The following is an 18,000-nucleotide window of genomic DNA, read 5'->3' as shown; positions in this document are numbered from 1 at the left end:
AGATCTGACAAACCTATGTTCTAAAATGGGCTAAGCGGAGAAGATATGTTGCATTTTATTTTTGCCAAACACTGCTATTGAATGTTTTAGATCCCTTTGAAACCTCAAGGTATAAGGAAAAGAAATTGAACCACGTTATTCCATTAAGAATAGTTTAAAAATATTTTTACAGTTATGGGCCAAATTCTACACAGTGTGTGTATAAGACAACGTGAATATTTTGGCTTGCATTTGCCTATGCACTAATGCAGTGCTATGTACCGGCAAGTTCAAGCTTGCGCACACCCATCTGTATGACGAAGTCTGCTTTGATCATTACTTTTGCTCCTGTCCACTGCACTGGGCTGCCTCTTTTACAGAAGTAACCGGCAAAAAAATCACTTTCCAATCAGCAGTAAAAGCAGAAAAGATGCAGAAAAGGGAGAATACTGCCCCAAAAGGTGCAGTTCAGGAAAGAAATTGAAATGTTGCAAACTGAGAAGATGTCATTGCATCCTGATCTTTACGTGGTTTGTGTGTGCCTGGCACTAGTAATTGGACTGAAAGGCAGCTTGATTGTCTATGATTTAGCAGTAAATCAAGGCAGGACATGAAGCTTTCTTCTGAGTCATTAAGGGTTAGCTACTAGTTTTTATTTTTACTAGTTTAATAGCCTGCCAGATGCTCCCTTTGGCTCTCCGCAAAACCAGCTCTTTCCTACAAAGTATGATACAGACTAAAAAAGGCTCCAAGAAAACACTCATGTGCTTGCAGAAGATATGAAACAAGATGAGCTAATTTTCTCAGGCTGTCAGCTATACACCAAACCATGCTGGAAACAGCACTCCATTGACTTACAGGATATTTCATTCCTTATGCCCTTTCAGTCCATGCTGTTTAATCACTGGGCTTCAAATCACATGTACTAAAGCTCAGGTGAGTCAGCGACATCAAGAAAAACAAGATTAAGCCTGTCATATCCCATCTGCTCCATGCACACAAAACCAGTTGCACAGCTTCAGGACAGAGAAAGCCACAGAGCGTCACGGAAAGAAGCCAACTTCCCGTTTGCTGTACTCTCCATTTGCCTTCAGTGCAAATTAATGTTAACATTATTTTCTTGCTTTTTCTCTCACCTCAGCTATGTGCTGGCTTTTAGGAAAATCTCACCCCAACAATCTTTTTTACAAATAGAAGTTCCCTTCAGTTTACACATCCTAGAACAGTGGTGATACATCAGGAAAGTAGCATGCTGCTTCATGTCTTGACAACACTATGACAACACTTAAAACTCTTCTACCAACCATTGTGCTGAGCTACTGTATAGCAAAAAAAAAAAATAAAAGCTTTCAAATATTTGAATAAGCCATTCAGGATAGATACTTCAATTTCAAACTGAGAAAAATGATTCTGATTTGCAAATTGACCAATGTCATACATCCACCTAGACAAATATCTGTGTCCTCTAATTGTCTCATTAAACTAAATACCTTCCAATCATCTAATGCTTGGACCCCTTCCTCAAGTAAACAAATCCATTTTAGTTCTGGACAACTCTTTCCTTGCTCTAAATCTGCTATTTTGTTTGAAATCTTCAAGTAACTACATCTCCACTTTGATGATATCGCTACTTAAGTAATTCAGTATATTTATTTTCTAACAAAGGCAACATTAGAGGAGCAGTAAAGCTAATCATTTTATGTCAGCAACAACAGCACAGGTTTTTATCATAGAATCATAGAATGGTTTGGGTTGGAAGGGTCCTTTAAAGGTCATCTAGTCCAACCCCCCCGCAAGGAGCAGGGACCTCTCCAACCAGATCAGGTTGCTCAGAGCCCCGTCCAACCTGGCCTTGAATGTTTCCCGGGACGGCGCATCCACCACCTCTCCAGGCAACCTGTTCCAGTGTTCTACCTCCCTCAGTGTAAAAAATTTATTCCTTATGTCCAGTCTGAATCTACCTCCCTCTATTTTAAAACCATTACCCCTCGTCCTATCACAACAGGTCCTGCTGAAGAGTTTCTCCCCATCTTTCCTATCAGCCCCCTTTAGGTACTGAAAGGCTGCTCTAAGGTCTTTCCAGAGCCTCCTCTTCTCCAGGTTGAACACTCCCAACTCTCTCAGTCTGTCCTCATAGGAGAGGTGCTCAGGTTTTTTGTTCTCCTACCAGTAGTTCAAACCACACATAAGACTGATTTGCTTCCATTTTAACTCTATGCAAACCTTATCTTAATTAATAGCACTTGTGCTTCTAATTTCAGGGATCCTAGGTTTTGTAGGTAATATCCACCTGGACAACAATCAGGAAAATGAGGATTGAAAAAACAAACTAATTTCTTTCACAATATTTTCTATATCCCATAAGCCTATGCGGCACACCTCATCCTTGACAGGAGCTATTGCTGAAGCCCATGCCTTCCATTTCCTGCAAATCAATGAGAGGGATATGAGGATATTAGATATGGCTTCAGCACACATACATTTTCATATAAGGTTCCACAGATAATCAGCATTACTCCAGAAAAATTTGCTTGCTTAGGGAGCCCTAAATATAAATGAAAGCATAGTTTCCATATGAATCCTAAATTTGGTAAACCATAAATATCTATGGTGGGTTTCAATTGATACCTAATTTATTTTTGTGAGGAGAGGAATATGTAGAGACTGTAAGTATCAGTCAAAATTTTCAAACAGGAGTAACTAAAGACAGGCTCTTAAATCTACATTAAGCAGCTGATCATCTCAACTGTCATTTCACAGTTAGCTTTTAGGATCCCCATTTTCAAAAAGGGGTCAGGACTCATAAAATGTTTCAGATTTTAAATATGATATACAGCTCTCACCAGGAACAGTCTCCTACTCCATTCTTGAGATGTCAGAAATATCACCTATTCCTCTTGAGTTCAAGGGATTCTCAATGCTGTCTGCAAGATCTGAACTTGCTTATAAGTCAGCACCTTCCCGATCAGGTAAAGGCAGTGAGCTGAAGCTGTTCAGCTGAGGTCCTCATCACCCCAAATACTTGCTATACCTTTCCAACAGGAAAGGATCACCAGCTCCCATGTTAAAAGCAAACAAATTATTTCATTTTGTGAAAAACTCCACCCTTTTAAGACTGTTTATAAGTCGGCAACTCACTTTCAGTTGGAAGCCTTCTATAGCTGGTTTCACATACACACAAGCTTGTTTTACTACTTAATTTCCCAGGGAGCAAATAGAAACATTTAACAACCAGGATGTTTGAAGAATGGTATTTTCTTAGACAGGAATTCTATGAAACCAGCTTTACTTTTTAAAAGGTAAGTATGCATGAGGTGTTTTCTGATGTTCTTGTTCTTGCTAGGAGAACACAGGGAAGAGGATAATTTTATGCGTCTGCAGCACGAAATTCCACAGTTTGGCAGAATATTTTACGTGTATTAAACTGACAGAGAAAATTACAGGCTGTTTAAATTTAACTTAAATGAAGAGATTTCATATTAATAACTTTACATTGTTGCTTGCTAGAAAAGGACATAAGCTGGCAAACAGGCCACTGACAGTATTGGCTAGCAAGCTTTCCTTTTAACCTTACTTGGAATTAAGTGACTACGTTTATTTTTCATTTTGAGTTGTGTTCTAAACTGGGCTTCTTCTCAACTTAAGCCTCCCACCAAAAGTCCCAGATAGAACCACACACAAGTACAGATACACTCCTTTGACGTGCTCCTCCTTAAACAGAGCAATTTGCCTTATACAATGAGTCAATTTTCGCTACAGAGGAAACATTTGCAAAAAGTGATGTGTGAAACTTCTCCATGAGCAGACTTGGGAAGGAAGGGAACCTGGCAGAAAGGAGCTTCACTGGCCAGATGCTTTTATGGTCCCACTGGCATCGCCACTTTCATTGCCATTTTGTTTGCTATAAATTTCATTTATTTCATATTAGAAGAACAATACATAAGATGTTCTTGTAAGTCTCTTATAGCTAGGAAGCTCAGCTCCAGTTCATATGATACACTTTTGCCAGCAGATAGACAAAAGCCAGATTAGAGGAAGCTGGAAAGATACACATATGGAAATTGAGGTACTTTATGACTTTGGGAAGAAAGAAGATATAATAAATAAGAAACTCAAGCAGCAAAATGGGAGACACTAGACCAAGCTTTTAAGTAGAGCAATTATGGGGAAAGACAGAGTAAAGACAAGCCGTATCATAGCTGTTGCACCTCCCTTCCATCTCCACTTCCACAGTCCTAACAACTAAAGACTAATGTCATCTTTTGATTTTGTGTGTTTCAGCTGATCCTTTATTATAACACGTTGAGCAGAACAGTTTCAATGGGAAGGCACAAGAACACTCCACTGCAAAACAGTTCAACACATGGTTGAGCTATGAGGGGAAGAATACTCTTCCAAAGAGTGAGAAACATGGGATTTAACCCTTGTGTGGAAGAAAGAAATGAAAGGTAAGGGTCCTGACTAAGTGTTCTAACTACTGAGCTATTGTATAGAACGCAAAGCCACCATCACCTGACAAGCCTTTCACTCTACGCAAAGTCCAAGCCCATAAAAACATTGATCAGATAAAGCAGCTCAAGTAAGACGAACAGAAGAATACCTAGTTTACAAATTCCACTATATAGTGAGGAACTGGGGAACTTACCAAACAACTCCAGCTGCACAGTAACTGAGCAGAAGTTCTGAGGATTTATATCCTCGGACTCAAGTATTTATTCCTACCTAACACTTCTCTGGGTATAGCATTTGACTTCTATGCTCCCAATTAATTTTGAATTGCTACAATGGAACAACGAACACAAAGAATGCAAGGCACTCACATCCTATGACAGTGAAGGTACATGAATTATATAGAAAAGTGTGAGGGCTCTGAGAGCATTATTAACCTTCATAAAACAGGCCTATGTAATTCCAGGCAAACTAATAAAATGAACTAGTAAAATTAGCATCAAATAGGGCTCCAGGTGCAATGTCTGAGACATTGACTTATCCAAGATCAACTCAATTTAATATGAAAAAAAGATTTAGTTCTGGAAACTCATAGTTTGACAGAATCAAACAATAGTTAACTCCTCATAGCTCATAATTATGCCAAAAAAAAAAAAATTACACTGCTGCTTTGAGCTTTTGAGCTGTAGTTATTATATAGATGTGGGACACAATCCTAAGAAGGGCTGAATACTTTTAGGTTGCATTGTCTTCACACAAATCATTAAATTACATTCTGTTATACTGCGTATGATATTTAGTGTACCATCATATAATTAAAAATATATCATAATTCAGTTTCATAAGAGGAATGAGCGAACTTACAATTGTATACTCGGTATCGTCAGAGCTTGGTAGAATGGTTATGCTATAAAATTAGCTTTCCATTAAAGGATTTTCCTGAAATTTCTTTAAAGACAGCTGTAAGGACTACAAGCTGGCACCTGCCAGACCATGTTGAAATAGATTATTTGCTGCACGTTTTTTCATGATACCCAAATATTGCCACTTAAAGAAGCCAGAATTTGTTTTAAATTGGTAGAACACAGATGACTAGTTCCAGTCCCCAAAGAAACAAGAAGCCCTTCTGACTATACTATGAATAAAAACATATTCCCATCTCAAACAGAAGTGACTCTGCACCTGGATGTGGAGCTGTCTCTTCTCAGAAGTACTCTCTTCTGTTTCTCCAGTAGTCCTTCTCAAAGCATGTCCTTGGCACACCTGTGCAGAGATATAGGAAGGAAGAAAACAAAATATCAGTTTGAGTTTTAGGGAACAAGGAGCCATCAGTACTATTGCTTTCAGTTCACCTGCCCATGGCGGGGGCGGGGAAGTCAAGTATTTCTTGAGTTAAGTAAAAACCATGCATGCAAAATAAGGTTAAAGGAACATTACTCTGGTTGCAAAATCAAGCTCTCAAACGTTAAGAATGACCAGAATTAAGATTACTTGTGTGACACTACAGCAGTTCTCTTATGTATTTGAGTACAGTCTTTAATTAAATAACATAAAGGGTTTTTCAGAAGTTCGATGGTTCACTCAACACAGGAATGGACAATACTCACTTAACACTTGGCTTTATCATCATTGTTCAAAGCACAAAAAAGAGGGAAAAAGTAACAGTGTCAGGCACGGTAATGTCTCTATAGCCTTGTGTGCTACGAAGAACTGAGGGCATGCTGGTGAGGAAGAAGAGCACAGTCCCTTGGTCCCTTGCCAGCAGGCAGCTGTGGCTTCACTTGGGTACCACTATGGATTTCCAGGAGGAGAGACTTTTCTGCTGTTTATAGCTCTAGTAACTCACAGGAACATACTTTTCTGCATGCCTTAGAGGTTAACTGGTTCTTCTCTCATCTTCCTATCTTTCCACTCTTCCCATATCCCATCTGTCCTCAACCTGTAGTCATCTGGAGATAACGTTGCTGCCCACTGCCTCCCATGTTTGTCCTGATCATCAGACACCAGTCACACACAAACCAAGAGGGATCAGGGGCATGTAAATGTGAAGTTCTCAGTAAAAATCTGAAAAGAAGGCAACAAGCAGCAGAATGCCTTCAGCTCTGAGAATACATACCCCATCCAAGTTCAATGCAAAGTCTTTATGAAAACTTTAGAAATAAAGACAAACATTCAGGTTTTACATGAGTGACATCTCTAGAGGGAGAGGAACTGGTCATAAGCAATGTTTTGTTATCTTTGTGGGAGATGAATGCAGGGGGCAGAGTTTCTTTATCATCTGGCCAAAGAAGAAAGTCTCAGTGTCTGGTCCATCATGTAAAATGACTTCTGTGAGCATCCGATGAGGGTGAAGGTCACATATTTGTGTTCACATCCTCCAGGTTTGTACTGTGGAGATATCTCACTTTGTTTGTTTATGCAATATGATTTTTTACAACATAAAATATTAAAACCTTAAAATAATATTTCAATTGCAAGCATCATCAAGCTCCAGCTTCTCTGAAGTCCCATGTATTTCCACAGGAAGAATTGCTGTTAGTGCAGTAGAGACCTCACTGTCTTCAGCTGAATTCAGCCTCAACATGAGATAGAGGAGCAAATCTCTGCTCAGAGAAACTAACAGTATACATAAAAGGGAAAGTAAGTGAAAGAAACTGTGAAAGAGAAAAGCTGAAAAGCAAGAAACACAATTAAACTGAGCTTAGTCATTAGGGGCTGGTCAGAGCTGCTACTTTTCTCTATTTGAAAAACACTGAAACTCTTGTCTCTGTCTTCAGTGATTATCTGAAACTTGTACCAGTAAGAGCACACATCACGACCAACAGAGAGTGTGGGATATGCTAGGACAGATGGATCCCAAGTCTGGTAGCCGATTCCTACTACACTCTTCTTTTATCACAAGGAAAGTCAAAATAAGTACTTAGCACAAGTAGTTTTCCCTCATTCCCTGTATTCTTTATGTACAACTACACCAGGCAGCAGCTGTGACTTCTTTTTACTTGAGATAGTGTTTCATCATTGGCTTTTTATGTCTAGACGCCAAAGTGGCTCCATACCATTCATACAGGAGGGAGATGCAGTGCTGAGTGAGCTCTCTGAAAATAGCTGTCAACTTCCTCTGCTCTTCCCACCTTAGACTGCAGAAAGTATGCCAGATAAGCAACAAGTGGAGTGCAGGGAAAAACTGATTGCAAATACATCTTTCTGACACGTTAATGGATTTTTAAAGTTTAGTATTTTGCTAATTCAGGAACACAAATAACTAATCGTACTGTGTCTAGCTCAGATTAAGACTGAGGATGGATCTTGTGGGCAATTAGGAAAGAACACTGCCTTTGCTTTTCTTGTGGGAAGTGTTTCCTAAGTGTAATGCCACCGGAGATAGCTGAAGGGGATTGTATCTAGCGAGGGAGGAAGTTAAACCATAATAACTAGCATCAAAGTAGCTCCTGTCTCATCTTGAGCCAGGCAAGCCCATCACACTCCTTTCACCAGCTGCCCTCTGGTGGAAGAAGGTTCTGCAAAACAGCCCCAGGCAGAAAAACCCTGGTGCTGTGCACAGGCCAGGTGAAGGCCAGAGGTGGCTTCCACGCTTCTGCTTCACTTCACTGCAAAGTCAAACTTTATTTATGGGTGGGCCACTTGTGAGTTAAGCCAGGAGTAACTAAATTAGGAGCAAAAAAGACTGAGCAGATGTCCTCTGCCCCGGGGCAGAAGAGCTTTGCTAGGCTGAGCTTGAGCGGTTGACACCCCTTTAGCATAGCATCTTTCTTTATCTAGTTTCTGACAAGTGGGTAGACAGCACTTGCTGTATTTATGTCCAAGACTTCTAAAAGTTTGATCAGAAGCATGTCTGCAAACCTTTAAAGTAAGGTCTCCATGTTAATCAGAAAGGGGATCTCTAGTTACAATTATATTATTATTATTTTTATAATGAAATGGAATTCTTACTGCCTTCTCTCTGAGTTAGGCTACATGCTGGTACTATGTCATCCTCAGAGAGACCAACGAAATCTTTAATCGGGCAGCTCCATGCTTGGTCCTCCAGGCTCAAGTCACTCACCAGCCCATCCTCATCCTCTCTGCATAGGTGATGCTTGTGGGGTTGTGTCTCAGGAAGACACAGAAGCTCGATTCAGAGCAGAGGAAGCATTAAAACACAGGATGGAAACCCTGTCTAGGGGCATGCCAGGTCTGCAGGCAAAAGGCATGGCCATGCAAGGCAAAAGAATAAGGGTTCAGGACAAAGCAAGGATGGGTAACCAAGCTATAGGCTCAAACTTAGCACAGAAACATTTGAGGTGAAACATTAGGAAAAATTTCCTAGCTATGAGGTCAATTAGACAATGGAATAATCTTCTCTGGGAAGCGCTAGAATCATCATTGCTGGAGTGGTTCATGCTCGGTCTAGACAAGTCACTCAGGATGTTTGAAGGGAACTGCTTGGTACTGGCAGAGGGTTTCGGCTGGATGGGGCCATAGGTCATTTTCCATCTCTGCATTTTGGGGTTCTACAAATTTTTGCTCTGTTAGAAACAGGAGAGAGAAAACAGAAAAGAGGGGGAAAAAAAAAAAAAAAAAAAAAAAGCAAGGCCATGACCCCTCACACCACCACAAAGCCCTGAACTGTTCTGGGAACTGGTGTCCTATGCCCACTTACATATCTACACCAAAAAGGTATAAAAGTAGCCCTGCATCTCCTCCCTTTATGAATGGTATGGAGCCACTTTGGCGTCTAGACATAAAAAGCCTATGGTGAAAAACTATTCCAGAATCACAAGTAAAAGAGTAACACAGTCCCCATGTGTTCTCACAGTCCCACACAACCGGACGTACAGAACCACACAAAGGAAGAGGTCAGGCAGTGCTTGGGGAACGGGAGAGGGAATGCAAGATGTGAGTTGCGCTAACCTCCGTATTCTTGGCCACTCTCCAGTCACTTCCCACCACACGCATCTACATGCACGATTAGTGCTCTTGCAGTTTTTGAATGCAGGCCAGATAACGAGTTCAAAACTCTTTAGGAAAACATAATCTCTCCCTTGACTCCCCCAATCACCCACACACACATCCCTGGGCAACGCGATTGCCCTTCCTGCCCAGACAGGGCTAATAACACTCTCCCAGAGCTGATTCCCCTTGGAAGGAACTGCTTGTGTCACACAAGTGGTCGGGATCAGCAGGGACACTCTCTGCACTTGGCCTAATTATCTGTAATGGAGGGTGAGAGCAAAATCCAAACCATGTGCTTGGGCCCTCCTCTGAATTCAATACTAGCAACTTCACACTGACCTGCCGGCCCCTCCACCTAAAAGCATTGGTGCTTAACAGTCTCTGCATCTTTAACAGTTCCCTGGGTCCTTCCACATGCCCCTCCCCAAACACATGAAGCCTGGCTGGGGGCGTGGGTAGGGCTTTGTTTTCTTTCCCGATGGTTTTACAGGGCTGCCTTTCTTCCCTCCCCTGCATTTGGAGGCACTGGGCATCCCTGAGGTTGTGAGTGGCTTGGGAGTGTCAATGAGAGAGATTTATTGTAGGGATAAAAGAATCCTGTTTGACATGACAGACTCTGATGATGATTTTCAGCTGTATTTCTTCAGGATTTAAGTTGTATTGGAATACTTTTCACAAAGAATGGACCCCTAGTACATTACTTTCATAAAGGATTTCAGTAAATCTCTCTCAAGATCTAAAACACATATGGAAGTTTATCAATGAAGAAGCAAATCCTATACTTGTCTGCCGTGAATTCTACCTGAGTAAAAGTGGGATGAGGATGTTCAGATTTGCTTCTTTCAAGAGCTTTACAACTACACTGTGTAGCAACAAAGGCACTTCATGGTTTATATTATTTCAGTTTTTCATGTTGGCATTATATGGAAATGTTTCAAGTAAGCTTCCCCAGGCATTGACACAACACTTTTTAAATCTACACACATAATTCTGTAACAAATCAACAAAACTCCCTGCTGTATAAAGCTTTTAGACCACAAACAATGCCAGGTTACTGAGAAAGGAAAGCATATTTTTCACCACGTTTTCAACAGAACCAAAGGGCATGACTCAGTTTCCCTTCAGTCCTTGAGAGCACAAAGATGCCTGGCTTGCAATCTGAGCAAGAATGGACTCAAGTCCTACACTCACAGCAGCACCACAATGAGCCCTTCATTAGCTGGCACTTCCCATCAGACCACTAAAGGGGACACAGGTTTACCAAACAGCTAATCCTTGATAATGAAAGGTTTCCAACAAAGCCGTCTTTCCAGGGAGTCTGGGCAATTTCACACTAGCAAGAAGTGAATAGACAAAGTGGTTCAGGAAACACGCCAAACAGTAGTTCATGCACTGAAACACAAAGACCTGCAGTCCTCAGGGAGCTAAAGAAAAAATACAGTAGTGTTTTCAGTTGTTTCTTGTCATGATACTTACTTTCTTCTTCACTTTCTTTCATATTATTTTACGAATAGTCTTCAAACTATAAAATATATACATATTTGTCTCTTAAATTTCACTTGCAAATACAAATCAGTCTCCGCACTGCCTTATCCCATTCTCCACATGAGACAGAGGTTTCCTCTCTTTGCTGTGGGCCTCTTCTGGATATATGCCACTTTTTTTTTTACTATCAGTCTCTAAACAACTGTAACACCCTTGGCTGCTACCCCTTCATTTCCTCAGGGTTTTGTTTTACTTTGGTATTTAACAGGCTGACAATTGGATCTTTTCCTTTTGAGGTCTATTTTAAGAAAGGTTTGTTTAATCAGATGCAATTAAGCAATTGAGATCCAAGATAAGTATTTTTTTCATACAATTTCCTTAGAATTGTAAAGGCAATGCATACTATTTGGACTTGGGTAAAGAATGTCAGGATTAACATCAAAACACGAAATATAACTGTTACGGAAACAGCTTTTGAGAAAAGGACATAGCAAAACAAACTCAGGGTGGCTGAAGAACAAGGCTGTCACAAGGACAGAGAAGTGGCAGGACGGACAGGTTTGAGTATGGTGTACAAGGTGTATACAACAGTGCACAGTGGAGCTCTGGGAGGGATCGTGCCACCCTTGTTCACTTTCTCTGCAGGCAGCGAAAGGAGCAGGAGGAGAGCACAGCATGTGTGTGTTGTATCTTCTGTCTAAGAGAGCAACCTTCAGCATGTAGAAAGCAGTTCTGGCCACTCCTGACTTACCCATCTATCTCTATTTTTTCTCTCCAAGGGAATATGAAGGTACTGTGGACTTCACTGGGAGCACCTGTCCCTCAGTTTCATGCGTATGGTGAGGCAGAGGAAGGGAGCTGTAGGGAGGAAGATAACTGCTATAATCCAGCACTGAAAACCCTTGAGACAGAACTAGGCTGACACCTGATGGTTCAAGACTGAGGACAATTACGCTACCGCTCATGATGGTTTGTGAATAGACAACTCCAATTAATGTCAGTCACTGTAAAGAAGCAGCTTTTATGTCAACACCCATCTGGGTCTAATCAGTTTCTGTTCTGGCAGAATCTGCCAGCACAGGAATGCTGCTGCCTTGGTGCCACAGCCACCAGAGAGCAAGCTGCCCGCGCCCCGGGGGCCTGCTCCTCACTGCCACCTCGTGTTTCCCATTTTCCTCAAATACAGCTGAGCAAACACATTTTTGGACTGAGCTGGGCTTGGGGAAAGGCAGTAACCCCCACTATGTTGCCTACGGGTGAAGGGGAGAGAAAGACGAACCAAACATTAGGAGTCCCTCCAAATAAGGCTCCTGGAACGACCCTATTTCAACCCACATAGTCCATTACCTTTCTAAAAAAACATTATTCGGGAGACAAAGTTGCAAGCCTTCTCATTTTTTATTTTTCTAAACTAAGTCGCTAAGATTTGCAGTGAAAGGGTAGCAATGAAATCTGCTTGAAGCCTTAGGTAATGAAGGTCTGTCACCTCTGTACAATGCACAAGAGGCCTCTGTGCTGAGCAAGCAACCGTAAGACGGTGCTGATGATGGCGTGAGGCTTAGCCAGGAAAAACAGCTACTTTGCCAAGAAAGCTCCAGCTTGTGGGGCAAGGTCACTCATGTGACAGTCTACTTTTACAGCAGTGTGTTGACCTCTGGGCTGGATATTTCCTAGCATGCCTGTGGGTGCACAGGCACAGTCTTTCAGCCTGCTGCTCTGTCCACACAGCGAGAGCAAACTGCCAGGTCTTGTCAACAGAGAACACCCAGCAGCATGCTCCACAATGGCAGCCAACCAGCCACATCAAAGGTGCTCAACCAGAGTGCTCCAGCTGCTCCATACCATGTCCGTCACTGACAGAGTCAACCTTAACACCAACCACAAAAGTATGCTTGTTTCCTCTTTAGCCTGCCCATCTTTTCCCCAGAGCCTTATCGACTCCTCAGGTGAGTCTCACAAACCCAGCTGAAGCACAGAGGAGCAGCTGAACCCTTTCCTTGTGGCTTCCTTGCTAGAAGAGCAAATCATACGCTAGAAACCAGCCAGCACATTTTTGCTCTACATCCCCCATGTCCCTTCACTCCCACTCCTGGATACAGACCAGCAGTTTGCAAATAAATATCTGCAATGTCTCTACTTCATGACAGAGATGTAAAAAATTGCATTAGTGCTTTGACTAAATACAGCACAGAGTAAATCAGGTAGCTCGGGCTGGTTGAGAACAACCCACAGTCCAACCAGGATGAGTGTATCCTTGCCTTAAAAGTCCAAGGCAAGTAAGTGAGAATTCGGTCTCAATTCTTCTACAAGATTCTCTACTTAGGGGGAAAAAAAAAACCAAAACTTTTAAGATCTAGTGACTATGTCCAGGCAAAGAATGTAAAATAAGGCTTGTCATCAAAGCAGTATGATTTCTATAACCCTTAAAGCTATGTTCAACTTCAGTTGAACGTTTACCATATTAGAATCCTCTCCTTCTTGTTTATTTGTCACAAAAAAAAACCTAACTGAACCAAATAAATTGTATAATTTTCTCTTTTGGACTAAATGAATGGATAATCCTCATTTGCATTTGGCAGGGTAGCACAGAGCATTCTCCAGTCTTGACAGATATTGCGTATAATGGTCTCTTTTTGTTCAGCTCCACTGCCCAAATGTTGAAAGAGTCTTTACACATTATATTCTGTTACTAAAAGACAAAAGCTAAACTGTAACTGAGGTTTTGCATCTATGCAGCATCTCTGTGCTCTGCTAAACAACAGCTTGTTCCCGAAGAGGCAGAACCGATGAAGCTTGGTTTCCTGCAGATTTTTGTCCCCTAATATACTCTCTACTCATCACATTAGCTCTGTTCCCACTCATATTCCTCACACATTGCCCTGTCAATACATAAATGCTGACTGGCCAGATGGGGTTTGTCAATAAAAATACATATTAGAAGAGTTCCCTTGGTAAGAGCACTAATTTGGACGTCCCTCTTTTACTCAGCTGCTAGTGCTTATGAAACTTGCATGAAGCTTTGATATTTCTCTTTTAAATTTTGTTTAAAATTGTCAGTAGTTTCAAAAGTTACATGTAGGAAGACAGACAGATATAGGTGTCTCAAATGCCTCATTCCCTTAGGAATTAAGCTAAAAACTTATTAAACAGTGATTCTTCAAGTTCTTCAGGACTGTAAAAGACAGTCCTTCGCCATTTCAGAACTTAGAGTGCTCACTCTGACACTGGGTACAATCAGATTCCCTCATTGCCCATTTTGGGACAGCTAGGACTCCCAGTAATTCACTCCTTCCACACAGATGTGACGGCAGCAGAGCTTAAGTTTCCACGGATCGGTATACACATAAGGACTGAAACACATCCACAGCGTCCAGGGATGTAGATTTTCATAAAAAGTATTCCAGCTCCACATGGAGAAAAATCCTACTGAACACTGAACATTCAAACACTTTCAGTGAGTGTCAAGCAATGATCAGGCAGTTTGAAAGAGCAGAAAGCGGTGTATAGAGACCTGTGAAGTGTGTGTGTTGTGCTTCGTATGAGAGTCAGGAAGGCTGGACAGTGGCTATTTCAAGTGCATAATACCTTAAACTAGGTGTTGGAGGGAGAGAGCACTGGGTTCTTTGGGATTCTTTTTGTCAAATGATTGAAGGAGTTAACTTTACACAACTTCATATATTTGCCTCAATATCTGTTGCAATACCACAGTCTGGATGTATTTCTTACACAGATATGCTGCAGACATCAGCATATAATGAAGAAACATAAAAAGGTATAAAAAGTATGAGTATGCTCACCAGATACAGGCTTATTGCAGCAGAATCTTCCAGGTCAATGCTGCAAAGCAGTGACATCAATTGTTCTAATTAAATCTCTTACAATGAAATAGATCTAGGACTTCTGAATTACTTTCTATCCTTCAAAAGGTTTTCATCTAAATGGTGAAGATTAAGCCTGGTTTCCTGATACATCTCATGCTGAACACTGCACCAGAAGTGTTTAGACTGTAAATCCCTGTTTGGAAAGCAGATTCCCTATTCTTTTTACAACATAGAGAGTGTGAATAATTGCACAGATGGCAGCTGCAGCATACTTGCTACAAACAAGCAAATATCATATGAAGGTATGCTTTAGCACTTAGTCTTTCAAGGTTTGAGCTCAGTTTTACCTTATTATAATTTGAAGTACCTCACATACACACTGCGTACAGTCCAAAGTCTCACAAAATGTTTTTCCAAGAAAACCTAGTAAAAATAACAGTTTAATAGTCTCACATATTTGACTTAAAAAGCAATATATCTTGCAGAATATGCATCTTAATTATGATCCTGCATCTTCACTAAGAGTCCCCAGTGGGAACTAAGAGTGGGTATGAAATTATTCATCAATTTCACCTAACCAAGACATTTCCAACATTCCATTCCTGATTTTTTCCACTTACCTGAATGCAAACCATAGACCAATTTTAGTTTTACTTTAAAGGGAGACTGCTGCTGATAATTTTGAGTGACTGAGGGAACAGGTAGAAATTGTAGGATCCATGTAATGTGCAGTCATAGTCCTCAGCAGCCTGACTTGCAACGGACCCAGCCACCTAACTCCAAAGCTAGCAGACAAGTTCTGATTTGAAATCATATACTGGATGAGGTAAAGACCTGATGGGAGCACAACTTCCCCAGGGACCTGTTCACTTTGTCACCTGAATGAAGACTGGAACTGAGTTTAGGCAACAAGAAATAAAAGACTTTGGACTCCCAAGCTAGTACAGCATTGAGGGGAGGAGGGATGTCTCTAAGCTATGAACTTTGCCCTCACAGAGCGACACTGAGATGGAAAGATGAACAAGTTGGGCCTCTGTACCGTTGAACGACTGAGTCTTGCTACAAACTCTAGAGAGTGAGAAAACCACCCCTAGAAGCAGGCATCTACCACAAAGGAAGTATTTTATGAGCATCCTGCTGCTCTTTATATAGTGCCTACTACAGCCACAAGCGGAGATGTTAACACTAATGTAAAATGGAGATACTGAAATGCATTTTACCCCCATGCTGAGCTAGTAGAAGCTAGGCCAGGTTCACTCTGAACAGGAGCTACTGTTTGCATAACCTGCAACAAGGGGAACATTTCACAAATGACTGAAGAAACGCAGAGCAGCAAGATGTAAAGGAAGTAGCTCTATGCTCGCCTCAGGCTAAGTCCTTGTCCTCAATGACTGTGAGACCAGGAGTTTACAAGCCAGTTTCTACAGGACGTGATGGTCTGCATCAGGCAGGCAAAGAAGACACTGCACAAACACAGTCATAACAAAAAAAAAAAAAAAAAAAAAAGAGGCTACAGTGATGGAAGCTCAGATGTCATGATGTAAACAAGGGCTTACTGTTGAATACATCTGCCTTATATCTACTACTTTGCACAGATGCCAAGGAAAAAACCTGGGCTTGAGTGAATCTAAACTGAAAATAGTTACAGGAAATAATATAGTGGGTTGCTTTCAATTTTCATATTAACTCATTCCTAAAATAAAAAAGGACAGACATTATATGAGTGTTAGGTAATCTGCATTCAGTTCCTTGCTCTGTCTCAGACTTTCTGAATGACCTTGAGCAAATAATTCACTGTATCCACCCCTCAGTCTCCTTTTGCTACATTACAAAAGATACTGGGAGATTGAATTCATGGAGAAGGCACTCAGACACCATGGTGATAAGTTCTATAAAAAAAAAAGTACAGGCATATTTAAAGGAAAAGATAATGCTGTTCTGACTTTCTATAAACTATGCATTCTCCTGAAAGGTCTCCTCCTCCAAGCTCTTTTAGTTTTTGTTCTTTACCATAAAAAAATCTTCAGCATTTGCAAAGTAAAAAATTCCTTTCTAGCATTTTATTTTCCTTCTCTGCAAAGGACACAGTCATCTTCTAGAGTGCTTCTTTATGTTAAAAGTTAACACAAGTTATCAGAAAGCTAATGGTGAATTTATTACATATCAATTTCATGTTTAAATTAAGACTGGCCAATGACACAAACTCATTCTCTTGACTGCAGAGTGCGTATCTGAGAAGTACAATCGTTGCATGCAACAATTTCAGCTGTCATGTACTAACAAACACATATCACCTGTCTGCTCTTTCTACAAAAGCCTTTGAAGTACTAGAATGAAAGCAAGTTCTAACTGCAGACAAATGAATCCAGATTCTATCTGCTTTCAGAGCTTGCACTGACAGCAAACAGAGAACAACCAACACTACACTTCATCAATTCAGGAGAAAATACTTGGCACAACTCCAACACGGAAGGCAATAGCGATCTATAGCAGCTTCATAATCATAGTTCAGGTAACAAACACACAATACAGATTACTCAGTGGGCCTTTGCACTGGTATTTAAATCATAGACAAAAAAAAACCTCAGAAGTTAATATTTGATGATGCAGGGTAAGAGCTCACCTCTATCTAATAGAAATATATTTCATTTGTAATGTGAAATGCTGACTTTCACACAAACAGCTCACACAGCTCATTGCCTGGGGGCAAGGATTACTGAAAATACTTTCTGGTCAATCATTTTAAAGATAAGGACACTGCAGTGTCTGAACTGGCATACCTGCTGCTAAAGTCTGCAAGGCCTCCCACACAATTCTAGATGCTGGAGTTTTATTACTTCCAGACAGGAGTATATTAAGTTTTTTTATGGAGTCTCCTAATAAAATGAGGCCTATATGGGTTCAGTCACCATAGCTATCTCCAATACGAATGGACTCACTGGTTCAGACCCACACCAAAGTAGTATGAAAAGTCTGTAGACTGTTAGCCACAACATACAGTTGCTCTGAGAATCTGCATAGACCAAAATATCAGCCATTACTTCACAACTATGTTGCTCAAGGGAGGGATTTTTAAAAACATTCTCACCAAAAGCCTTCTTGATCTCTCAAAATTTTATTCTACACTTATGAATTCCAAAGGATATTTCATTTGCTACACTGCAAACAGGAGAACTCATGCTCTGTACCCGCCACTTGTGGAGGTCAGTGCTACAATTATTTTGACTGCATTACCACACTGACATGAGATTTTACAAAAAGTCTTTACACAGTCAATCTCTGTGTATCTCCTTCCATGTTTGCTGCCAAGACA

The 18,000-nt window shown here is 40.9% G+C and overlaps 1 protein-coding gene across 2 annotated transcripts in view; it reads right to left on the bottom strand.

Moving 5' to 3' along the window:
* Window positions 1-18,000, bottom strand: part of ARHGEF4 (Rho guanine nucleotide exchange factor 4) — a 220,272-nt gene that overhangs the window by 184,934 nt on the left and 17,338 nt on the right. For both annotated transcript variants that reach the window (XM_086754340.1, XM_086754341.1), the window contains exon 3: window positions 5,611-5,691. In XM_086754340.1, the coding sequence (XP_086610466.1) occupies window positions 5,611-5,691 (81 nt within the window). The remainder of the gene's footprint in view (window positions 1-5,610; window positions 5,692-18,000) is intronic.

This window comes from Chlamydotis macqueenii, chromosome 9 (genome assembly GCF_036417535.1).
Source record: "Chlamydotis macqueenii isolate bChlMac1 chromosome 9, bChlMac1.mat, whole genome shotgun sequence".
NCBI lineage: Eukaryota > Metazoa > Chordata > Aves > Otidiformes > Otididae > Chlamydotis > Chlamydotis macqueenii.
Note: the sequence above shows the minus strand (reverse complement) of the source record. Positions and strands in the feature narration are given on the sequence as shown.